This window comes from Bufo bufo, chromosome 4 (genome assembly GCF_905171765.1).
Source record: "Bufo bufo chromosome 4, aBufBuf1.1, whole genome shotgun sequence".
Taxonomy (NCBI): domain Eukaryota; kingdom Metazoa; phylum Chordata; class Amphibia; order Anura; family Bufonidae; genus Bufo; species Bufo bufo.
In genome coordinates, this window is record NC_053392.1 from 40,839,434 (window position 1) to 40,865,471 (window position 26,038).

Genomic DNA, 26,038 nt, shown 5'->3' on the forward strand with positions numbered 1-26,038 from the left:
CACAGCTCAGCAGACAGTATCACACAGGACAGGCTTAGATACACAGCTCAGCAGACAGTATCCCACGCTCTCTAGAACACTAACAGTATCTGCCAAATACAGCAGTTTAATTAACCATTTATATGTCTTAAATGAGCACAAAACTAAACCTTCAGTCCAAATCAAAGGAGTCTGCTTGCTTGTGGTTGGCGGAAGATGCTGGAACTTGCAGCAGGATGGACGACCAGTGCGGATAATCTCATCCTGATCTATGAGCGGTGCCGGAGAAGGTTCCTTATCGCTCCATCAATACAGTGCGGGCGTCAGATCCCCCGTAATCACAGAGCGCTCCTGATTATACGTCTTCTGCAGGGCTTCTCCGAAGCATCGGGTACAACCGAAAACCCCACATCCCCGACACAACCATGGATAGATGGATAGATAGATAGATAATAGATAGATAATAGATAATAGATAGATAGATAATAGATAGATAATAGATAGATAGAGAGATAGATAGATAGATAGATAGATAGATAGATAGATAATAGATGATAGATAGATAGATAATAGATAGATAGATAGATAATAGATAGATAGATAGATAGATAGATAGATAGATAGATAGATAGATAGATAGATTGATAGATAGATAGATAATAGATAGATAGGAGATAGTACAGATAATGATATAATAGCGGTCATGTGACTCGGCGCGGTGTGTGCCGCTATCACTATTACAGGGCCCTCTGGCTGTATATCCACCGCTCTATATCTATTTGGGACAGCCGGGTAGCACCACGTGTGCTCATCCTCACACTTTCTAGATCACTGAATGGTACATTCTCTGCTCCACGAAGCGGAGGACGCGTCTTGAAATAAGAAGCTAGATTTGCCTTTCAGGATTCTGGAAAGCTGAGTGCTACGTGAGCTCCAGTGACGGTCACTATGGAGGACTGTAGACCAGGTTTCACAATATCCCTGCATTAATATGTAACCCTGGTGATGGCGGCCGGTCAATCATTACTAGAAACAATCCAGGACGGCCTAATCTTCCATGGGATGGGCCGAGGCCCTGGACTATCTCATCTCACCCACGGTGTGCATGGCGGCCTCTCATCTCTCCCATGGCTGACGGGCGGCACTGCTCGGCGACTCCTGACACGATGGAACGTCCTCCGACACCCGGTCACACGCGGTGTTAGCGGTGCTCAGCCAACAGCCCAGACAACTCGCATTGTAGAAAATAAAGATAGACGGCGCTCACCACTGTCAGAAGCGTCTTCTTTATTCCTCCATAGAAGTACAAATATACATAGGGCTGGGGCGGATACTCATATCTCGGAACCCTAAACTGTAGCGACGGCCATTTCTGTAGCCAGAAGAAGCGCGGTTGCGCGAAACAGCCGTCTCTACAGTTTAGGGTTCCGAGATATGAGTATCCGCCCCAGCCCTATGTATGTTTGTACTTCTATGGGGGAATAAAGAAGACGCTTCTGACAGTGGTGAGTGCCGTCTATCTTTATTTTCTACAATCAAGAGACTTTAACATTACATATCCTTTATTATACTCCAGAGCTGCACTCACTATTCTGCTGGTGCAGTCACTGTGTGCATACATTACTTATCCTGTACTGATCCTGAGTTATATCCTGTATTATACTCCAGAGCTGCACTCACTATTCTGCTGGTGCAGTCACTGTGTACATACATTACATTACTTATCCTGTACTGATCCTGAGTTATATCCTGTATTATACTCCAGAGCTGCACTCACTATTCTGCTGGTGCAGTCACTGTGTACATACATTACATTACTTATCCTGTACTGATCCTGAGTTACATCCTGTATTATACTCCAGAGCTGCACTCACTATTCTGCTGGTGTAGTCACTGTGTACATACATTACATTACTTATCCTGTACTTATCCTGAGTTACATCCTGTATTATACTCCAGAGCTGCACTCACTATTCTGCTGGCGCAGTCACTGTGTACATACATTACTTATCCTGTACTGATCCTGAGTTACATCCTGTATTATACTCCAGAGCTGCACTCACTATTCTGCTGGTGGAGTCACTGTTTACATACATTACTTATCCTGTACTGATCCTGTATTATACTCCAGAGCTGCACTCACTATTCTGCTGGTGGAGTCACTGTGTACATACATTACTTATCCTGTACTGATCCTGAGTTACATCCTGTATTATACTCCAGAGCTGCACTCACTATTCTGCTGGTGGAGTCACTGTGTACATACATACATTACTTATCCTGTACTGATCCTGTATTATACTCCAGAGCTACACTCACTATTCTGCTGGTGAAGTCACTGTGTACATACATTACTTATCCTGTACTGATCCTGAGTTACATCCTGTATTATACTCCAGAGCTGCACTCACTATTCTGCTGGTGGAGTCACTGTGTACATACATTACATTACTTGTCCTGTACTGATCCTGAGTTACATCCTGTATTATACTCCAGAGCTGCACTCACTATTCTGCTGGTGCAGTCACTGTGTACATACATTACATTACTTATCCTGTACTGATCCTGAGTTACATCCTGTATTATACTCCAGAGCTGCACTCACTATTCTGCTGGTGGAGTCACTGTGTACATACATTACATTACTTATCCTGTACTGATCCTGAGTTACATCCTGTATTATACTCCAGAGCTGCACTCACTATTCTGCTGGTGGAGTCACTGTGTACATACATTACTTATCCTGTACTGATCCTGAGTTACATCCTGTATTATACTCCAGAGCTGCACTCACTATTCTGCTGGTGGAGTCACTGTGTACATACATACATTACTTATCCTGTACTGATCCTGAGTTACATTCTGTATTATACTCCAGAGCTGCACTCACTATTCTGCTGGTGGAGTCACTGTGTACATACATACATTACTTATCCTGTACTGATCCTCAGTTACATTCTGTATTATACTCCAGAGCTGCACTCACTATTCTGCTGGTGGAGTCACTGTGTACATACATTACATTACTTATCCTGTACTGATCCTGAGTTACATCCTGTATTATACTCCAGAGCTGCACTCACTATTCTGCTGGTGTAGTCACTGTGTACATACATTACATTACTTATCCTGTACTTATCCTGAGTTACATCCTGTATTATACTCCAGAGCTGCACTCACTATTCTGCTGGCGCAGTCACTGTGTACATACATTACTTATCCTGTACTGATCCTGAGTTACATCCTGTATTATACTCCAGAGCTGCACTCACTATTCTGCTGGTGGAGTCACTGTTTACATACATTACTTATCCTGTACTGATCCTGTATTATACTCCAGAGCTGCACTCACTATTCTGCTGGTGGAGTCACTGTGTACATACATTACTTATCCTGTACTGATCCTGAGTTACATCCTGTATTATACTCCAGAGCTGCACTCACTATTCTGCTGGTGGAGTCACTGTGTACATACATACATTACTTATCCTGTACTGATCCTGTATTATACTCCAGAGCTGCACTCACTATTCTGCTGGTGAAGTCACTGTGTACATACATTACTTATCCTGTACTGATCCTGAGTTACATCCTGTATTATACTCCAGAGCTGCACTCACTATTCTGCTGGTGGAGTCACTGTGTACATACATTACATTACTTGTCCTGTACTGATCCTGAGTTACATCCTGTATTATACTCCAGAGCTGCACTCACTATTCTGCTGGTGCAGTCACTGTGTACATACATTACATTACTTATCCTGTACTGATCCTGAGTTACATCCTGTATTATACTCCAGAGCTGCACTCACTATTCTGCTGGTGGAGTCACTGTGTACATACATTACATTACTTATCCTGTACTGATCCTGAGTTACATCCTGTATTATACTCCAGAGCTGCACTCACTATTCTGCTGGTGGAGTCACTGTGTACATACATTACTTATCCTGTACTGATCCTGAGTTACATCCTGTATTATACTCCAGAGCTGCACTCACTATTCTGCTGGTGGAGTCACTGTGTACATACATACATTACTTATCCTGTACTGATCCTGAGTTACATTCTGTATTATACTCCAGAGCTGCACTCACTATTCTGCTGGTGGAGTCACTGTGTACATACATACATTACTTATCCTGTACTGATCCTCAGTTACATTCTGTATTATACTCCAGAGCTGCACTCACTATTCTGCTGGTGGAGTCACTGTGTACATACATTACATTACTTATCCTGTACTGATCCTGAGTTACATCCTGCATTATACTCCAGAGCTGCACTCACTATTCTGCTGGTGTAGTCACTGTGTACATACATTACATTACTTATCCTGTACTTATCCTGAGTTACATCCTGTATTATACTCCAGAGCTGCACTCACTATTCTGCTGGCGCAGTCACTGTGTACATACATTACTTATCCTGTACTGATCCTGAGTTACATCCTGTATTATACTCCAGAGCTGCACTCACTATTCTGCTGGTGGAGTCACTGTTTACATACATTACATTACTTATCCTGTACTGATCCTGAGTTACATTCTGTATTATACTCCAGAGCTGCACTCACTATTCTGCTGGTGGAGTCACTGTGTACATACATACATTACTTATCCTGTACTGATCCTCAGTTACATCCTGTATTATACTCCAGAGCTGAACTCACTATTCTGCTGGTGCAGTCACTGTGTACATACATTACATTGCTATGAGTATGAGCGCCACCATGTGGTCTATAAGGGCCAATGAGCACTATCAATTACACATACTGCATGCTTTAGAAGAGTGATGCCCAACCTACGGCCCACGGGCCAAATGTGGCCCGCGCAGTGACAGGACTTTGTCAGCGCACTAGCAGTTCAGTTTTTTTTACGGATAGGATGCGAACCCATTCATTTCAATGCTGACCGCATCAGTATGTCCGTTCCATAGTCTCGCAAAAAAAATAGAACATGTCCTATTCTTGTCCGTTTTAGGCATTTTTACAATGGATCCGCAAAAAAAACGTATGGCATACGGATGTCATCCGTTTTTTTTTTTTTTTTTGCGGATCCAGAATTTGAGGACCGTAAAACACATACGGTCGTGTGCATGTAGCCTAAGGAGAATTATTACTACTGGGGGGCATTATGTTGGGCTTTATTACTACTGGGGGTTTATGGGGAACATGATTACTGGTATCGGCACTATGGGGGTGTTATTACTTCTGGGGCACAGTGGGGACATGTTGGGGGCACTATTACTACCATGTGTGCTCTAGCAGAGAATTATTACTATTGGTGGGACTTTTAGGATCACTATTACTGTGGGGGCACACTGGCACAGTATTAGCTTACCACAATTAATTTTGGGGGCGTTATGTTTACACTGTTAGTGTCAGGGGCGCTATTTGCTGGGCGCAGTTATTTTAGGGCACTGTGTGCCAATAGGGCACTATCTGCATGGTACTAGTATTATCAGGGGGTTTACCTGTTTCTGCAGTATAGTATTGGGGGGCACAGCGGCACAGTATTGGGGGTGGTAGCATGATTGGTCCAGAAGATGGGAGGATGATGGAAAAGTAGTAAACTGCAGAGACGAGAAGTGTCTGAAAAATGGCGGTCTGGTCTGAAGGAGAAGACGAGGACAGAGAACATCTACATCAAAGGAGACGTCACTGGATGTAAGAGGTATGGGCGCTGTATTAGGCCTCATGCACACGACCGTTGTTTGGGTCCGCATCCGTGGCTCCTTTCCGCGGCCCCGTAAAAAAATATAACATGTCCTATTCTTGTCCGCGCTTTGCGGATAAGAATAGGCATTTATATTGCCGGCGCCCGTTCCGTTCCGCAAATTGCGGAAGGCAACGCGGGCGACTTCTGTTTTTTGCGGGTCGGCAGTTTGCAGACAGCAAAAAACACTGTATGTTCTGTAGTGATGTGAGGGTGGATATAGGATTTGCCCCCCCCCCCCCCTGCCGCATCCTGGCCCCAGACTTCAGGTCACACTGAAGTGTGGGGGCTCGCACCCATCTACTACATTATCTGTACTCAGAGCTATCACTGTGTTATCTGTGGTGTTACATAGGACTGCAGGTGACATGTACTACATTATCTGTACTCAGAGAGTTATCACTGTGTTATCTGTGGTGTTACATAGGACTGCAGGTGACATCTACTACATTATCTGTACTCAGAGAGTTATCCCTGTGTTATCTGTGGTGTTACATAGGACTGCAGGTGACATCTACTACATTATCTGTACTCAGAGAGTTATCCCTGTGTTATCTGTGGTGTTACATAGGACTGCAGGTGACATCTACTACATTATCTGTACTCAGAGAGTTATCACTGTGTTATCTGGGGTGTTACATAGGACTGCAGGTGACATCTACTACATTATCTGTACTCAAAGAGTTATCACTGTGTTATCTGTGGTGTTACATAGGACTGCAGGTGACATCTACTACATTATCTGTACTCAGAGAGTTATCCCTGTGTTATCTGTGGTGTTACATAGGACTGCAGGTGACATCTACTACATTATCTGTACTCAGAGAGTTATCCCTGTGTTATCTGTGGTGTTACATAGGACTGCAGGTGACATCTACTACATTATCTGTACTCAGAGAGTTATCACTGTGTTATCTGGGGTGTTACATAGGACTGCAGGTGACATCTACTACATTATCTGTACTCAGAGAGTTATCCCTGTGTTATCTGTGGTGTTACATAGGACTGCAGGTGACATCTACTACATTATCTGTACTCAGAGAGTTATCCCTGTGTTATCTGTGGTGTTACATAGGACTGCAGGTGACATCTACTACATTATCTGTACTCAGAGAGTTATAACTGTGTTATCTGTGGTGTTACATAGGACTGCAGGTGACATCTACTACATTATCTGTACTCAGAGAGCTATCCCTGTGTTATCTGTGGTGTTACATAGGACTGCAGGTGACATCTACTACATTATCTGTACTCAGAGAGTTATCACTGTGTTATCTGGGGTGTTACATAGGACTGCAGGTGACATCTACTACATTATCTGTACTCAGAGAGTTATCACTGTGTTATCTGTGGTGTTACATAGGACTGCAGGTGACATCTACTACATTATCTGTACTCAGAGAGCTACCACTGTGTTATCTGTGGTGTTACATAGGACTGCAGGTGACATCTACTACATTATCTGTACTCAGAGAGCTACCACTGTGTTATCTGTGGTGTTACATAGGACTGCAGGTGACATCTACTACATTATCTGTACTCAGTTACCACTGTGTTATCTGTGGTGTTACATAGGACTGCAGGTGACATCTACTACATTATCTGTACTCAGAGTTATCCCTGTGTTATCTGTGGTGTTACATAGGACTGCAGGTGACATCTACTACATTATCTGTACTCAGAGCTATCCCTGTGTTATCGGTGGTGTTACATAGGACTGCAGGTGACATCTACTACATTATCTGTACTCAGAGAGTTATCACTGTGTTATCTGTGGTGTTACATAGGACTGCAGGTGACATCTACTACATTATCTGTACTCAGAGAGCTACCACTGTGTTATCTGTGGTGTTACATAGGACTGCAGGTGACATCTACTACATTATCTGTACTCAGTTACCACTGTGTTATCTGTGGTGTTACATAGGACTGCAGGTGACATCTACTACATTATCTGTACTCAGAGTTATCCCTGTGTTATCTGTGGTGTTACATAGGACTGCAGGTGACATCTACTACATTATCTGTACTCAGAGCTATCCCTGTGTTATCGGTGGTGTTACATAGGACTGCAGGTGACATCTACTACATTATCTGTACTCAGAGAGTTATCACTGTGTTATCTGTGGTGTTACATAGGACTGCAGGTGACATCTACTACATTATCTGTACTCAGAGTTATCACTGTGTTATCTGTGGTGTTACATAGAACTGCAGATGACATCTACTACACTATCTGTACTCAGAGTTATCACTGTGTTATCTGTGGTGTTACATAGGACTGCAGGTGACATCTGCTACATTATCTGTACTCAGAGAGCTATCACTGTGTTATCTGTGGTGTTACATAGGACGGCAGGTGACATCTACTACATTATCTGTACTCAGAGAGTTATCCCTGTGTTATCTGTGGTGTTACATAGGACTGCAGGTGACATCTACTACATTATCTGTACTCAGAGTTATCACTGTGTTATCTGTGGTGTTACATAGAACTGCAGATGACATCTACTACACTATCTGTACTCAGAGAGCTATCCCTGTGTTATCGGTGGTGTTACATAGGACTGCAGGTGACATCTACTACATTATCTGTACTCAGAGAGTTATCCCTGTGTTATCTGTGGTGTTACATAGGACTGCAGGTGACATCTACTACATTATCTGTACTCAGAGAGTTATCCCTGTGTTATCTGTGGTGTTACATAGGACTGCAGGTGACATCTACTACATTATCTGTACTCAGAGAGTTATCACTGTGTTATCTGTGGTGTTACATAGGACTGCAGGTGACATCTACTACATTATCTGTACTCAGAGAGTTATCACTGTGTTATCTGGGGTGTTACATAGGACTGCAGGTGACATCTACTACATTATCTGTACTCAGAGAGTTATCCCTGTGTTATCTGTGGTGTTACATAGGACTGCAGGTGACATCTACTACATTATCTGTACTCAGAGAGTTATCCCTGTGTTATCTGTGGTGTTACATAGGACTGCAGGTGACATCTACTACATTATCTGTACTCAGAGGTATCACTGTTATCTGTGGTGTTACATAGGACTGCAGGTGACATCTACTACATTATCTGTACTCAGTTACCACTGTGTTATCTGTGGTGTTACATAGGACTGCAGGAGACATCTACTACATTATCTGTACTCAGAGAGTTATAACTGTGTTATCTGTGGTGTTACATAGGACTGCAGGTGACATCTACTACATTATCTGTACTCAGAGAGCTATCCCTGTGTTATCTGTGGTGTTACATAGGACTGCAGGTGACATCTACTACATTATCTGTACTCAGAGAGTTATCACTGTGTTATCTGGGGTGTTACATAGGACTGCAGGTGACATCTACTACATTATCTGTACTCAGAGAGTTATCACTGTGTTATCTGTGGTGTTACATAGGACTGCAGGTGACATCTACTACATTATCTGTACTCAGAGAGCTACCACTGTGTTATCTGTGGTGTTACATAGGACGGCAGGAGACATCTACTACATTATCTGTACTCAGAGAGTTATCACTGTGTTATCTGTGGTGTTACATAGGACTGCAGGTGACATCTACTACATTATCTGTACTCAGAGAGCTACCACTGTGTTATCTGTGGTGTTACATAGACTGCAGGTGACATCTACTACATTATCTGTACTCAGTTACCACTGTGTTATCTGTGGTGTTACATAGGACTGCAGGTGACATCTACTACATTATCTGTACTCAGAGTTATCCCTGTGTTATCTGTGGTGTTACATAGGACTGCAGGTGACATCTACTACACTATCTGTACTCAGAGCTATCCCTGTGTTATCGGTGGTGTTACATAGGACTGCAGGTGACATCTACTACATTATCTGTACTCAGAGAGTTATCACTGTGTTATCTGTGGTGTTACATAGGACTGCAGGTGACATCTACTACATTATCTGTACTCAGAGTTATCACCGTGTTATCTGTGGTGTTACATAGAACTGCAGATGACATCTACTACACTATCTGTACTCAGAGAGTTATCCCTGTGTTATCTGTGGTGTTACATAGGACTGCAGGTGACATCTACTACATTATCTGTACTCAGAGAGTTATCACTGTGTTATCTGTGGTGTTACATAGGACTGCAGGTGACATCTACTACATTATCTGTACTCAGAGTTATCACTGTGTTATCTGTGGTGTTACATAGGACTGCAGGTGACATCTACTACACTATCTGTACTCAGAGATGTATCACTGTGTTATCTGTGGTGTTACATAGGACTGCAGGTGACATCTACATTATCTATAAAAAGAGGTGTGGCTATATGTTGGTGGCGGGGGGGGCGCAATACTTGGCTTGCCCCGGGTGCTGGCAACCCACGCTACGCCACTGCCTATGGGTACATAAACCAGATACTAAGTTAGAGCCATTTTAAATAAAAAAAAAACTGCAGGTGCACTGACCTGACACAACGTGGTCATGTGATCTTATGACATCATCACTTGGATGTGATGTCAGCTAGATGCAGCATATGTAAAGTGCCAGCCAGGCGCAGGATATATTGGCTGGTACCCTTTTCATTCTACATCATCTCTGTAAAGAAAACTTTTTTTCAGATCCTCCTCCTTTTTATGTTCTCTCCTGTCCTTATACTATAAACCAGGGGCCCCTGATGTTTTGTCCCAGGCCCCGAATGTCCTGCCTGCCAGATAGATAGATACAACTGTATTGTCGTCCTCAGGACCGCAACACAATTGAATCTAATGCAGTGGTAGAGCTGAAGGACCTGTGGTGACATCACAGGTCATGTGACCAGTAAAACAGGCAGTGGTTTAGAAGGACCTGTGATGATGTCACCATCATGTGACCTGTGCAGGAGAGGATGGCAGTGAATAGGTCCTGGGGGAAGAAGCTGTGGTGAGGTCTGCTACATGTAGGGTGTCCACTGGCTTCACCCAAGACAGCCGGGCCTCACCGGCCAAACCCCCAAACTGATAAACCACGCCCGCCTCCGTGAAGCCACACCCCCATTATCACCCGGGGGGAGGAGAGGGAAGAAGCTTCTGAATAGAAGGTGAGCTGGGGGCAGCCGGGGTGCTTCTCTCCCCCTCAGTCAGCCACAGGGAGCCATGTCTGCGGCTCTAGTGACTGACTGGGGGTGAGAGAAACAGACGGACGGAGGACAGGGAGCCAGAAAACCGGACGTCTGGCCACCCTAGCTACATGAGGAAAGGTAAGTGAAGGGAGAGGCAGAGCAATGCTGGGGGTTGTAGTTATTTAACTGGGACTGTATGTTAGGGCTGAAGGGAGGGATGTTATTTACATGGGACTGTATGTTGGAGGGGGCTGGCGGGCGAGTGATGTTATTTACATAGGACTGTATGTTGGAGGGGGCAGGAGAGATGGTGTGATGTTATTTACATAGGACTGTATGGTGGAGGGAGGAATATAACTACAGGGGGCACTGCAAATCCAGGGGACATTATAGGTTTTCTTATTACTACTGGGGGCTCTATAGGAGGGACTTATTTCTACTTAGGGGGGCCTTATTACTACTGAGGGGTCTGTAGGCAGCTTTATTACCACTGGGGAACAATAGGGGGGCTTATTTGTACTAGGGGCTCTGTAAGGGCATTATTAATACTGGAGGGCTCTTCTACTGTTGGGGGCACTTATCACGGTTGGGGGCACTGTAGGGGGCAGTATTACTAATGGGGGCACTCTAGAAGGGAATTACTATTGGTGGGACTATGAGGAGCACTATTACTATGGGGGCGCTCATATTTCTTCAGGATAGTATTTGGGGGTATTGGGGAGCACAGCGAGCCGCAGGATAACACTGTGGGGGCTCCAGGTTGGGGGATGATTATAGAAATGTGAGGACACTAAGATGTCTGTGTGTCACACTCTGCAGAGACGAGGCGGCTGAGAGAAGTTGTCCGCACCGTATGGAGAAGATGATGACAGAGAAGATCTACATCGGAGGAGACGTCACCTGGAGGCCCTGGATGTGACAGGTATGTGCTGCTGTATAGCAAGTACAGCAAAATGTGGTGTGTGGGGGGAGGGGGGACGACTTGGCCATATTCATTGGGGACCCGGATCTTTTGAGACCCTAACAACGCCCCTGCTATAATCAGTGATCAGCAGGGTGTTCTCATGGTGATAGATAATCAGTTCTCACCTCCCCCTTATACTTAGTTACAATGCAATGTGTGCTCTTCGCATCCATTCCGTCCCCATAGAGAATGCATGGGTCCGCACTTCCGTTCCACAAAGGATGCGGACCTTTTATACGGACGTGTGAATGGAGCCTAAGACAGAGCCAGACGTTCACTACTGGGCCTGTCTGCTGTCACTTCGGAGCTGCTAGACGGCATTCATGGCAGCGCAGAACATGGCAGCTCCACTTCTTACATGTCTCTTTTATTCCCATTACTTGCACATGATTCTCTGCGTTTCCAGGACACACATACATAGAGAGCTTCTCTAACCTCTCCTGAGGACAAGTTCATATATTTCTTACAATAATTAAGAGTATTACAAAGTCTTCCAGTTATTAACGGCACAGTGCATTAATTATTTACTTACAGGAATTTAGAAAATGTCAGGAATTTCAGAAATTGTATTCCAATAAGCATGGTGTCATTCCATCTAAGTGTCCTGGATATTAAGAAAAAGCCCAATGTCACCATTTTACTACAGGAAATGTGTTATTACTAGATTATTGGCCATTTATGAAGGAGTCAGGGTCGGATAGGCCCACCTGAGCGGCAGAGGATTCTCAGGTGGGCCTAGGCTCTGATACTATAGTGGACCCCAAAGGTTTAGGAGAAAAAAACATATGGAGCCAATAACTTGCCTCTAGGATGGATTTCTTTGAATCAAAATCTATTAGGCAAGGTACGGAATCTCCTTAAAGAGAGTAGTCCTGTATGGAGATGTAATGGAACTACTCCATGGTATGGAGATGTACTGGAACTACTCCATGGTATGGAGATGTACTGGAACTACTTTATGGTATGGAGATGTAATGGAACTACTCCATGGTATGGAGATGTACTGGAACTACTCCATGGTATGGAGATGTACTGGAACTACTCCATGGTATGGAGATGTACTGGAACTGCTCCATGGTATGGAGATGTACTGGAACTGCTCCATGGTATGGAGATGTACTGGAACTGCTCCATGGTATGGAGATGTACTGGAACTGCTCCATGGGATGGAGATGTACTGGAACTACTCCATGGGATGGAGATGTACTGGAACTACTCCATGGTATGGAGATGTACTGGAACTGCTCCATGGTATGGAGATGTACTGGAACTGCTCCATGGTATGGAGATGTACTGGAACTACCCCATGGTATGGAGAGGTACTGGAACTGCTCCATGGTATAGAGAGGTACTGGAACTACTCCATGGTATGGAGATGTAATGGAACTACTCCATGGTATGGAGAGGTACTGGAACTACTCCATGGTATGGAGAGGTACTGGAACAACTCCATGGTATGGAGATGTACTGGAACTACTCCATGGTATGGAGATGTAATGGAACTACTCCATGGTATGGAGATGTAATGGAACGACTCCATAGTATGGAGATGTACTGGAACGACTCCATGGTATGGAGATGAAATGGAACGACTCCATGGTATGGAGAGGTACTGGAACTGCTCCATGGTATGGAGAGGTACTGGAACTACTCCATGGTATGGAGAGGTACTGGAACGACTCCATGGTATGGAGAGGTACTGGAACGACTCCATGGTATGGAGATGTAATGGAACGACTCCATGGTATGGAGAGGTACTGGAACTACTCCATGGTATGGAGAGGTACTGGAACTACTCCATGGGGTGGAGAGGTACTGGAACTACTCCATGGGGTGGAGAGGTACTGGAACTACTCCATGGGGTGGAGAGGTACTGGAACTACTCCATGGTATGGAGAGGTACTGGAACTACTCCATGGTATGGAGAGGTACTGGAACTACTCCATGGTATGGAGAGGTACTGGAACTACTCCATGGTATGGAGATGTAATGGAACGACTCCATGGTATGGAGAAGTACTGGAACTACTCCATGGTATGGAGAGGTACTGGAACTACTCCATGGTATGGAGAGGTACTGGAACTACTCCATGGTATGGAGAGGTACTGGAACTACTCCATGGTATGGAGAGGTACTGGAACTACTCCATGGTATGGAGAGGTACTGGAACGACTCCATGGTATGGAGATGAAATGGAACGACTCCATGGTATGGAGAGGTACTGGAACTGCTCCATGGTATGGAGAGGTACTGGAACTACTCCATGGTATGGAGAGGTACTGGAACTACTCCATGGTATGGAGAGGTACTGGAACTACTCCATGGTATGGAGAGGTACTGGAACTACTCCATGGTATGGAGAGGTACTGGAACTACTCCATGGTATGGAGAGGTACTGGAACTACTCCATGGTATGGAGAGGTACTGGAACTACTCCATGGTATGGAGAGGTACTGGAACTACTCCATGGTATGGAGAGGTACTGGAACTACTCCATGGTATGGAGAGGTACTGGAACTACTCCATGGTATGGAGAGGTACTGGAACTACTCCATGGTATGGAGAGGTACTGGAACTACTCCATGGTATGGAGAGGTACTGGAACTACTCCATGGTATGGAGAGGTACTGGAACTACTCCATAGTATGGAGAGGTAATGGAACGACTCCATGGTATGGAGAGGTACTGGAACTACTCCATGGGGTGGAGAGGTACTGGAACTACTCCATGGGATGGAGAGGTACTGGAACTACTCCATGGGATGGAGAGGTACTGGAACTACTCCATGGGATGGAGAGGTACTGGAACTACTCCATGGGATGGAGAGGTACTGGAACTACTCCATGGGATGGAGAGGTACTGGAACTACTCCATGGGATGGAGAGGTACTCCATGGTATGGAGAGGTACTGGAACTACTCCATGGGATGGAGAGGTACTGGAACTACTCCATGGTATGGAGACTTATTAGCAATGCTCCATGGGAAACAACTATGCAAAGAGGTGTCTACAAAAAAAAAAAAAGAGAACCATCTCATCAGCGCCACCTACAGGTAGTGGCTCTTTATGAGTCAAGATCCAACTTTCCAACAAGCCTTGGGATTTGACAAGGGAATATAGCAAGACCAGATATCCATCAGTAGACAGCTGTATTGGGGTGCATGCCCCTCATCCGTATGGAGTAGGATTCTGGCGGACTCCCCGATACAGCTGTCCGATACAGATATCTGGTCTGGCTATATTCTCTTTTCAAATTCCAAGACTTTTTGGAAAGTCGGATCTTGACTCACAGGGAGCCACTTCCAGTAGGTGGTGCTGACGAGAAGGTTCTCTCTCTTTTGGGAGATACCTCTTTGCAAAGACTTTATGGATGAAATTAGGGTTAGGCCTCGAGAATAATTTTCTCTGGTGGGCCCAAGGAATCAGAACTGGAGTTAGAGTCAGAGCTTTTGCTTACCGACTCCACAGCCCTGGTATAGTCACTACTAAAATGATGGTTTTACCCCATTATCCCAATTCCTAAAATGTTCCTAGATAAACTCCAAGGCTTCATCAATCGATATATTTGGAGAAGGCTTCTGTGCCAAATGGGAGTCCTGAACCTCATATCTTATTCCCATGCGACCATGCTGGATTCCATTCAAGGTTGGTGGACCTCCACATATAATAGAAATGGACTGCCATAGAACTGGTCAATTCTAGACCTCCACGTACATCTCTGCTTCATTCACCCCATCTCCAACACAAATGGCCAGCATTAAAGGGGTTGTCCGCTTTCTGATACTGGTAACCGATCCCACTCAGAGAAGTGATACTTGCATGGAAATCAGGAGGAGGCGCCTTCTGTGTTCTTATAAAAATCAGGCACAGGACATTAGGAAGTATGTGAGTGACCACCACCAATGGCAGCCATTACAATGCTAAAAGGCCTGCTTGTCGGTCTTCACTGCTGTCCTGGCATTCTATTCCAGGATGGACAATGCTATATGCACCCTGTAGTCACCCTCGGTGGAGCTGCCTCTGTGGAAATTGCTGGAATTCCCCTAAGTAAACTCTGAACTACTTCCCCATAATCCCCACATAAAAGACCTCTCAGTTCCTGTTTATCTGCAGCCGCACATTGTGCTGCGGATTTCACATGACCCCCCTCCTCCCCCGCTCAGGTCCCACAGGACACACGCTCATGATCCAAAGGTGCCTATCACCAGCGCATCCCGTACAGATCACATGGCGGCAGCGGACATCATATATTCAATACCCTGAGTAATCCGGTCACCATCCAGAGGGTTATTTAAAGGGCAAGTCCCCTAAAAGTACAAAAAACAAAAAAAAATCCACACGAGAAGTTACCCTTGCAAAAATTATTTTTAGCATTTTCTGTTTCTGAAAGCTGAGTAACAAGAAATACGTCTGTTACACCCTACCCACTACTTTTCGTCTTTTGGTGTCAGTCTTTACTGCTCATGAATCAGGACGCTCAGGATGAATAAACTAGAGGGGTCTCTCTGATTAGATCGTTATACAGGACTTCACAGCATGCAGTTCCTATTTAATATTGAACAGTATCATAGAGGAAGCCCCTATGGCTGCTATATGTCGTGATGAGAGGGAAGGGCGGACCCAATTCAGGGAGAAGTAGTATCTACAATAGATGGATTATTCCTATGGTCTGGATATATGCGGCTAACAAACTGTAAGCTGCATGTGTTCAAGAAAATTTGAAAATCTGCTCCTTGGGGGTGGGACAAACAATAGCCATTCTCTGGTGGAGGTGGGGACTGGAAACCAGCAGCGGCAGGAAGGGGCCCGATTTTTTATATTTGATTTAGTCTTCCTGTCATGTGGTCTACATATAAATGGCAGGCTTCTTGGGTCAAATAAATTTGGTCCTTGGGGGCGGGACAGACAAGCATAAGGCTCTCTCTTGCCATTGATTGTGTTTTGCATGAAGTTAGAGGATGCTTTATTTTTATTTATCCATAGTGCCCCCCTCATTCTGTATGCCCCCAGTTATGTGGTTTGTTAATAAATAGCTAGAAATTAAATTTTAAACATTATGGGTCAATAAAATGTGGTCCTTGGGGGCGGGACAAACAAGCACAGTGCCCTCCTGTCTCAGGAAGGTAGTTGTGGCGGCCCCCTTTATACATGCTCCCAGTCATGTAGCCTGCATATAACTAACATTTAGAGTGTAGGCTCCTCGGTTCAAGAAAACCTGCTCCTTGGGGGTGGGACAAACGATAACCAGCCTTTCTGGGTGAAGGTGCATTTGGAAAGCAGCGGCAGGAGGGAGCCCTTTTTTTTATTTCTGCTATGTCGACCCCTGTCTTCTGGTCTGCATATAAATTATAAGACCTGTCAGTCAAGAAAATGTGGTCCTCGGGGGCCGGAACAAACAAGCACAGGGATCATTGAGTTTGTGTGACCCTGAAAGGGTTTACCTGTAGTCCTATGCACAACCACAGATGACACACGAGTGCTTCTAAATGACAGACTCAGTTCTGCTACATCTGTATGCCAGTAAGAGAAGGCAAGTGTCACGATGAATGATATAAATTGGCGGTTCCGTCAATCACTGTCACAATAATTAGGCATCTCAATCCCAGTCCTAATCCGCGCGCAGCACAGCACAACGCAATCCACGCCGACACTACACCAAAACCCACACTAAGCTGATAATATAACACACCAGGCAATGACTACAGAAAGCAGAGGCGCAGTGACAAGTACAGGGATGACGCCTGCAGCAGGAGATACCAGGCCAAGGGATATAATGAGGATGATGGGGGTGATAATCCAATTGTGCAATGATAAGGAGGAGTCCCACACCAGTGAGGACGGCACTGACCAGTTGGGCGTCCCCTGCTCCCCCACCTTCAGAGACAAATGGACAAACACTGTCCTGTGTGCTGGGGAAGACCCCAGGAGGTGACACGTGCATGTGAAAGTGACAGGTCACACAGTGCTGCAGATGACGTGCCGCGGAGTGGGGTCTGCAGCGCGGGGAGGGGGGAGGGGGGGGGGTCTGGGGGTTTTACACCAGAGAGACGTCTGCCAGTAGGGAACGCTCAGTATAGAAGAGTTGTGTGCACACTAGGGGTGTGGTGTGATGTGGGGGGTGCTGTATGTAGCAGAGGTGACGTAGTGGGGGACACTGTGCAGTGCAAGGGGGTTTGCAGTATAATAAGTCTTGAAAATAGAGTGCAGTGTTGTAATATGGCGGTATGTCGTAGTGTTCTGCAGTGCAGGGTTGTGTATAAGCAACATATTGTGGAAGTGTTCTGCAGTGCAGACAGTGTAGACACAGGTGGGGTGACGTACTGAAGGGGTGCACTGCAGGTGCAGGTGAAGTGACCTGTAGTGGAGGGGTGCAGTGCAGGTGGGTTGACAAGTAGTGGAGCAGGTGGCATGTAGCGGAGGGGAGCAGTGCGGGGGAGGGGGAATCACATGCAGTGCAGGCGGGGTGACGTAGTGGAGGGGAGCAGTGCTGGTGAGGTGACATGTAGTGGAGGGGAGCAGTGCTGGAGGGGTGACATGTAGTGGAGGGGAGCAGTGCTGGTGAGGTGACATGTAGTGGAGGAGAGCAGTGCTGGTGAGGTGACATGTAGTGGAGGAGAGCAGTGCTGGAGGGGTGACATGTAGTGGAGGGGAGCAGGGCTGGAGGGGTGACATGTAGTGGAGGGGAGCAGTGCTGGAGGGGTGACATGTAGTGGAGGGGAGCAGTGCTGGTGAGGTGACATGTAGAGGAGGGGAGCAGTGCTGGAGGGGTGACATGTAGTGGAGGGGAGCAGGGCTGGAGGGGTGACATGTAGTGGAGGGGAGCAGGGCTGGAGGGGTGACATGTAGTGGAGGGGAGCAGTGCTGGAGGGGTGACATGTAGTGGAGGGGAGCAGGGCTGGAGGGGTGACATGTAGTGGAGGGGAGCAGGGCTGGTGCGGTGACATGTAGTGGAGGGGAGCAGTGCTGGAGGGGTGACATGTAGAGGAGGGGAGCAGTGCTGGAGGGGTGACATGTAGTGGAGGAGAGCAGTGCTGGAGGGGTGACATGTAGTGGAGGGGAGCAGTGCTGGAGGGGTGACATGTAGTGGAGGGGAGCAGGGCTGGAGGGGTGACATATAGTGGAGGGGAGCAGTGCTGGTGAGGTGACATGTAGTGGAGGAGAGCAGTGCTGGTGAGGTGACATGTAGTGGAGGGGAGCAGTGCTGGAGGGGTGACATGTAGTGGAGGGGAGCAGTGCTGGAGGGGTGACATGTAGTGGAGGGGAGCAGGGCTGGTGAGGTGACATGTAGTGGAGGGGAGCAGTGCTGGAGGGGTGACATGTAGTGGAGGGGAGCAGTGCTGGAGGGGTGACATGTAGTGGAGGGGAGCAGTGCTGGAGGGGTGACATGTAGTGGAGGGGAGCAGTGCTAGAGGGGTGACATGTAGTGGAGGGGAGCAGTGCTGGAGGGGTGAAATATAGTGGAGGGGAGCAGTGCTGGAGGGGTGACATGTAGTGGAGGGGAGCAGTGCTGGAGGGGTGACATATAGTGGAGGGGAGCAGGGCTGGAGGGGTGACATGTAGTGGAGGGGTGACATGTAGTGGAGGAGAGCAGGGCTGGAGGGGTGACATGTAGTGGAGGGGAGCAGGGCTGGAGGAGTGACATGTAGTGGAGGGGAGCAGGGCTGGAGGGGTGACATGTAGTGGAGGAGAGCAGTGCTGGAGGGGTGACATGTAGTGGAGGGGAGCAGGGCTGGAGGGGTGACATGTAGTGGAGGGGAGCAGTGCTGGTGAGGTGACATGTAGTGGAGGGGAGCAGAGCTGGAGGGGTGAGATGTAGTGGAGGGGAGCAGTGCTGGAGGGGTGACATGTAGTGGAGGGGAGCAGGGCTGGAGGGGTGACATGTAGTGGAGGGGAGCAGTGCTGGAGAGGTGACATGTAGTGGAGGGGAGCAGGGCTGGAGGGGTGACATGTAGTGGAGGGGAGCAGGGCTGGAGGGGTGACATGTAGTGGAGGGGAGCAGTGCTGGTGAGGTGACATGTAGTGGAGGAGAGCAGTGCTGGAGGGGTGACATGTAGTGGAGGGGAGCAGGGCTGGAGGGGTGACATGTAGTGGAGGGGTGACATGTAGTGGAGGAGAGCAGGGCTGGAGGGGTGACATGTAGTGGAGGGGAGCAGGGCTGGAGGAGTGACATGTAGTGGAGGGGAGCAGGGCTGGAGGGGTGACATGTAGTGGAGGAGAGCAGTGCTGGAGGGGTGACATGTAGTGGAGGGGTGACATGTAGTGGAGGGGAGCAGGGCTGGAGGGGTGACATGTAGTGGAGGGGAGCAGTGCTGGAGGGGTGACATGTAGTGGAGGGGAGCAGTGCTGGAGGGGTGACATGTAGTGGAGGGGAGCAGTGCTGGAGGGGTGACATGTAGTGGAGGGGAGCAGTGCTGGAGGGGTGACATGTAGTGGAGGGGAGCAGGGCTGGAGGGGTGACATGTAGTGGAGGGGTGACATGTAGTGGAGGAGAGCAGGGCTGGAGGGGTGACATGTAGTGGAGGGGAGCAGGGCTGGAGGAGTGACATGTAGTGGAGGGGAGCAGGGCTGGAGGGGTGACATGTAGTGGAGGAGAGCAGTGCTGGAGGGGTGACATGTAGTGGAGGGGTGACATGTAGTGGAGGGGAGCAGGGCTGGAGGGGTGACATGTAGTGGAGGGGAGCAGTGCTGGAGGGGTGACATGTAGTGGAGGGGAGCAGTGCTGGAGGGGTGACATGTAGTGGAGGGGAGCAGTGCTGGAGGGGTGACATGTAGTGGAGGGGAGCAGTGCTGGAGGGGTGACATGTAGTGGAGGGGAGCAGTGCTGGAGGGGTGACATGTAGTGGAGGGGAGCAGGGCTGGAGGGGTGACATGTAGTGGAGGAGAGCAGTGCTGGAGGGGTGACATGTAGTGGAGGGGAGCAGTGCTGGTGAGGTGACATGTAGTGGAGGGGAGCAGTGCTGGTGAGGTGACATGTAGTGTAGGGGAGCAGGGCTGGAGGGGTGACATGTAGTGGAGGGGAGCAGTGCTGGAGGGGTGACATGTAGTGGAGGGGAGCAGTGCTGGAGGGGTGACATGTAGTGGAGGGGAGCAGTGCTGGTGAGGTGACATGTAGTGGAGGGGAGCAGTGCTGGTGAGGTGACATGTAGTGGAGGGGAGCAGGGCTGGAGGGGTGACATGTAGTGGAGGGGAGCAGGGCTGGAGGGGTGACATGTAGTGGAGGGGAGCAGTGCTGGAGGGGTGACATGTAGTGGAGGGGAGCAGTGCTGGAGGGGTGACATGTAGTGGAGGGGAGCAGTGCTGGAGGGGTGACATGTAGTGGAGGGGAGCAGTGCTGGTGAGGTGACATGTAGTGGAGGGGAGCAGTGCTGGAGGGGTGACATGTAGTGGAGGGGAGCAGTGCTGGAGGGGTGACATGTAGTGGAGGGGAGCAGTGCTGGTGAGGTGACATGTAGTGGAGGGGAGCAGTGCTGGAGGGGTGACATGTAGTGGAGGGGAGCAGTGCTGGAGGGGTGACATGTAGTGGAGGGGAGCAGGGCTGGTGAGGTGACATGTAGTGGAGGGGAGCAGTGCTGGGGAGGTGACATGTAGTGGAGGGGAGCAGGGCTGGAGGGGTGACATGTAGTGGAGGGGAGCAGGGCTGGAGGGGTGACATGTAGTGGAGGGGAGCAGTGCTGGAGGGGTGACATGTAGTGGAGGGGAGCAGGGCTGGTGAGGTGACATGTAGTGGAGGAGAGCAGTGCTGGTGAGGTGACATGTAGTGGAGGGGAGCAGTGCTGGAGGGGTGACATGTAGTAGAGGGGAGCAGGGCTGGTGAGGTGACATGTAGTGGAGGGGAGCAGTGCTGGAGGGGTGACATGTAGTGGAGGGGAGCAGTGCTGGAGGGGTGACATGTAGTGGAGGGGAGCAGGGCTGGTGAGGTGACATGTAGTGGAGGGGAGCAGTGCTGGGGAGGTGACATGTAGTGGAGGGGAGCAGGGCTGGAGGGGTGACATGTAGTGGAGGGGAGCAGGGCTGGTGAGGTGACATGTAGTGGAGGGGAGCAGTGCTGGGGAGGTGACATGTAGTGGAGGGGAGCAGGGCTGGAGGGGTGACATGTAGTGGAGGAGAGCAGTGCTGGTGAGGTGACATGTAGTGGAGGGGAGCAGGGCTGGAGGGGTGACATGTAGTGGAGGGGAGCAGTGCTGGAGGGGTGACATGTAGTGGAGGGGAGCAGTGCTGGAGGGGTGACATGTAGTGGAGGGGAGCAGGGCTGGAGGGGTGACATGTAGTGGAGGGGAGCAGGGCTGGAGGGGTGACATGTAGTGGAGGGGAGCAGTGCTGGAGGGGTGACATGTAGTGGAGGGGAGCAGTGCTGGAGGGGTGACATGTAGTGGAGGGGAGCAGGGCTGGAGGGGTGACATGTAGTGGAGGGGAGCAGTGCTGGAGGGGTGACATGTAGTGGAGGGGAGCAGTGCTGGAGGGGTGACATGTAGTGGAGGGGAGCAGGGCTGGAGGGGTGACATGTAGTGGAGGGGAGCAGGGCTGGAGGGGTGACATGTAGTGGAGGGGAGCAGTGCTGGTGAGGTGACATGTAGTGGAGGAAAGCAGTGCTGGAGGGGTGACATGTAGTGGAGGGGAGCAGGGCTGGAGGGGTGACATGTAGTGGAGGGGTGACATGTAGTGGAGGAGAGCAGTGCTGGAGGAGTGACATGTAGTGGAGGGGAGCAGGGCTGGAGGGGTGACATGTAGTGGAGGAGAGCAGTGCTGGTGAGGTGACATGTAGTGGAGGGGAGCAGGGCTGGAGGGGTGACATGTAGTGGAGGGGAGCAGGGCTGGAGGGGTGACATGTAGTGGAGGAGAGCAGTGCTGGTGAGGTGACATGTAGTGGAGGGGAGCAGGGCTGGAGGGGTGACATGTAGTGGAGGGGAGCAGTGCTGGTGAGGTGACATGTAGTGGAGGAGAGCAGTGCTGGTGAGGTGACATGTAGTGGAGGGGAGCAGTGCTGGAGGGGTGACATGTAGTGGAGGGGAGCAGTGCTGGAGGGGTGACATGTAGTGGAGGGGAGCAGTGCTGGAGGGGTGACATGTAGTGGAGGGGAGCAGGGCTGGAGGGGTGACATGTAGTGGAGGGGAGCAGGGCTGGAGGGGTGACATGTAGTGGAGGGGAGCAGGGCTGGAGGGGTGACATGTAGTGGAGGAGAGCAGTGCTGGTGAGGTGACATGTAGTGGAGGGGAGCAGGGCTGGAGGGGTGACATGTAGTGGAGGGGAGCAGGGCTGGAGGGGTGACATGTAGTGGAGGGGACCAGTGCTGGAGGGGTGACATGTAGTGGAGGAGAGCAGTGCTGGTGAGGTGACATGTAGTGGAGGGGAGCAGTGCTGGAGGGGTGACATGTAGTGGAGGGGACCAGTGCTGGAGGGGTGACATGTAGTGGAGGAGAGCAGTGCTGGTGAGGTGACATGTAGTGGAGGGGAGCAGTGCTGGTGAGGTGACATGTAGTGGAGGGGAGCAGGGCTGGTGAGGTGACATGTAGTGGAGGGGAGCAGGGCTGGAGGGGTGACATGTAGTGGAGGGGAGCAGTGCTGGAGGGGTGACATGTAGTGGAGGGGAGCAGTGCTGGAGGGGTGACATGTAGTGGAGGGGAGCAGTGCTGGAGAGGTGACATGTAGTGGAGGGGAGCAGGGCTGGAGGGGTGACATGTAGTGGAGGGGAGCAGGGCTGGAGGGGTGACATGTAGTGGAGGGGAGCAGGGCTGGTGAGGTGACATGTAGTGGAGGGGAGCAGGGCTGGTGGGGTGACATGTAGTGGAGGGGAGCAGTGCTGGAGGGGTGACATGTAGTGGAGGGGAGCAGTGCTGGAGGGGTGACATGTAGTGGAGGGGAGCAGTGCTGGTGAGGTGACATGTAGTGGAGGGGAGCAGTGCTGGTGAGGTGACATGTAGTGGAGGGGAGCAGTGCTGGAGGGGTGACATGTAGTGGAGGGGAGCAGGGCTGGAGGGGTGACATGTAGTGGAGGGGAGCAGTGCTGGAGGGGTGACATGTAGTGGAGGGGAGCAGTGCTGGAGGGGTGACATGTAGTGGAGGGGAGCAGTGCTGGAGAGGTGACATGTAGTGGAGGGGAGCAGTGCTGGAGGGGTGACATGTAGTGGAGGGGAGCAGGGCTGGAGGGGTGACATGTAGTGGAGGGGAGCAGTGCTGGTGAGGTGACATGTAGTGGAGGGGAGCAGGGCTGGAGGGGTGACATGTAGTGGAGGGGAGCAGTGCTGGAGGGGTGACATGTAGTGGAGGGGAGCAGTGCTGGTGAGGTGACATGTAGTGGAGGGGAGCAGTGCTGGTGAGGTGACATGTAGTGGAGGGGAGCAGTGCTGGTGAGGTGACATGTAGTGGAGGGGAGCAGTGCTGGAGGGGTGACATGTAGTGGAGGGGAGCAGTGCTGGAGGGGTGACATGTAGTGGAGGGGAGCAGTGCTGGTGAGGTGACATGTAGTGGAGGGGAGCAGTGCTGGAGGGGTGACATGTAGTGGAGGGGAGCAGTGCTGGAGAGGTGACATGTAGTGGAGGGGAGCAGGGCTGGAGGGGTGACATGTAGTGGAGGGGAGCAGGGCTGGAGGGGTGACATGTAGTGGAGGGGAGCAGTGCGGGGGGGGTGACATGTAGTGGAGGGGAGCAGGGCTGGAGGGGTGACATGTAGTGGAGGGGAGCAGTGCTGGAGGGGTGACATGTAGTGGAGGGGAGCAGTGCTGGAGAGGTGACATGTAGTGGAGGGGAGCAGAGCTGGAGGGGTGAGATGTAGTGGAGGGGAGCAGTGCTGGAGAGGTGACATGTAGTGGAGGGGAGCAGGGCTGGAGGGGTGACATGTAGTGGAGGGGAGCAGTGCTGGAGAGGTGACATGTAGTGGAGGGGAGCAGGGCTGGAGGGGTGACATGTAGTGGAGGGGAGCAGTGCTGGAGGGGTGACATGTAGTGGAGGGGAGCAGTGCTGGGGGGTGACATGTAGTGGAGGGGAGCAGTGCTGGAGGGGTGACATGTAGTGGAGGGGAGCAGTGCTGGGGGGGTGACATGTAGTGGAGGGGAGCAGTGCTGGAGGGGTGACATGTAGTGGAGGGGAGCAGTGCTGGTGAGGTGACATGTAGTGGAGGGGAGCAGTGCTGGAGGGGTGACATGTAGTGGAGGGGAGCAGTGCTGGGGGGGTGACATGTAGTGGAGGGGAGCAGGGCTGGAGGGGTGACATGTAGTGGAGGGGAGCAGGGCTGGAGGGGTGACATGTAGTGGAGGGGAGCAGTGCTGGAGAGGTGACATGTAGTGGAGGGGAGCAGGGCTGGAGGGGTGACATGTAGTGGAGGGGAGCAGTGCTGGAGAGGTGACATGTAGTGGAGGGGAGCAGGGCTGGAGGGGTGACATGTAGTGGAGGGGAGCAGTGCTGGTGAGGTGACATGTAGTGGAGGGGAGCAGGGCTGGAGGGGTGACATGTAGTGGAGGGGAGCAGTGCTGGAGAGGTGACATGTAGTGGAGGGGAGCAGGGCTGGAGGGGTGACATGTAGTGGAGGGGAGCAGTGCTGGTGAGGTGACATGTAGTGGAGGAGAGCAGTGCTGGAGAGGTGACATGTAGTGGAGGGGAGCAGGGCTGGAGGGGTGACATGTAGTGGAGGGGAGCAGTGCTGGAGGGGTGACATGTAGTGGAGGGGAGCAGTGCTGGGGGGGTGACATGTAGTGGAGGGGAGCAGGGCTGGAGGGGTGACATGTAGTGGAGGGGAGCAGTGCTGGAGGGGTGACATGTAGTGGAGGGGAGCAGTGCTGGAGGGGTGACATGTAGTGGAGGGGAGCAGTGCTGGTGAGGTGACATGTAGTGGAGGGGAGCAGGGCTGGTGGGGTGACATGTAGTGGAGGGCTGTGCTGTAATGTAGATGGTGACATGCAGTGTACAGTGTACTGCAGGGTGGCGGTGACATGCAGTGCCTGGCAGTGTGTTGGGTGCTGCCCCCTGTGCCCGGCCTGCCAGTGCCCCGGCTCTTACCATACATCGCTGCCGCTTTGTGCCCGCTCGCCGCTCCGTCTCCTCCTCGGCTCCAGCACCAGGGAGGGGGCTGGGCATGAATGGAGGGGCTGGACGGGCTCATTCAGCATCTTTCCCCCCCGGGAGGGGCGGGGTTATGTAAATGACTCTCCTCCCATCATGCTTCAGCTCCTGATAACCGGCTGCTGGGGGAGGTGTGAGGTCTGGAGAGCCTCCTGCCCTTCTCACCTCGTCATCCACACTGTGTGCGTTATCACTGGCGACAATACAGTCCTCTTCTGCAGGAGGTTCTGCCAAACC

The 26,038-nt window shown here is 50.1% G+C and overlaps 1 protein-coding gene across 1 annotated transcript in view; it reads right to left on the reverse strand.

Annotated features, from left to right (window-relative positions):
* The window catches only part of EFR3B (EFR3 homolog B), a 132,229-nt gene extending 106,395 nt beyond the window's left edge, over positions 1 to 25,834 (reverse strand). The window contains 1 exon segment of the mRNA XM_040427122.1: positions 25,739 to 25,834. Within this exon segment, the coding sequence (XP_040283056.1) occupies positions 25,739 to 25,745 (7 nt within the window). The 5' untranslated portion in view covers positions 25,746 to 25,834.
* Between the last annotated feature and the right edge of the window lie 204 nt (positions 25,835 to 26,038).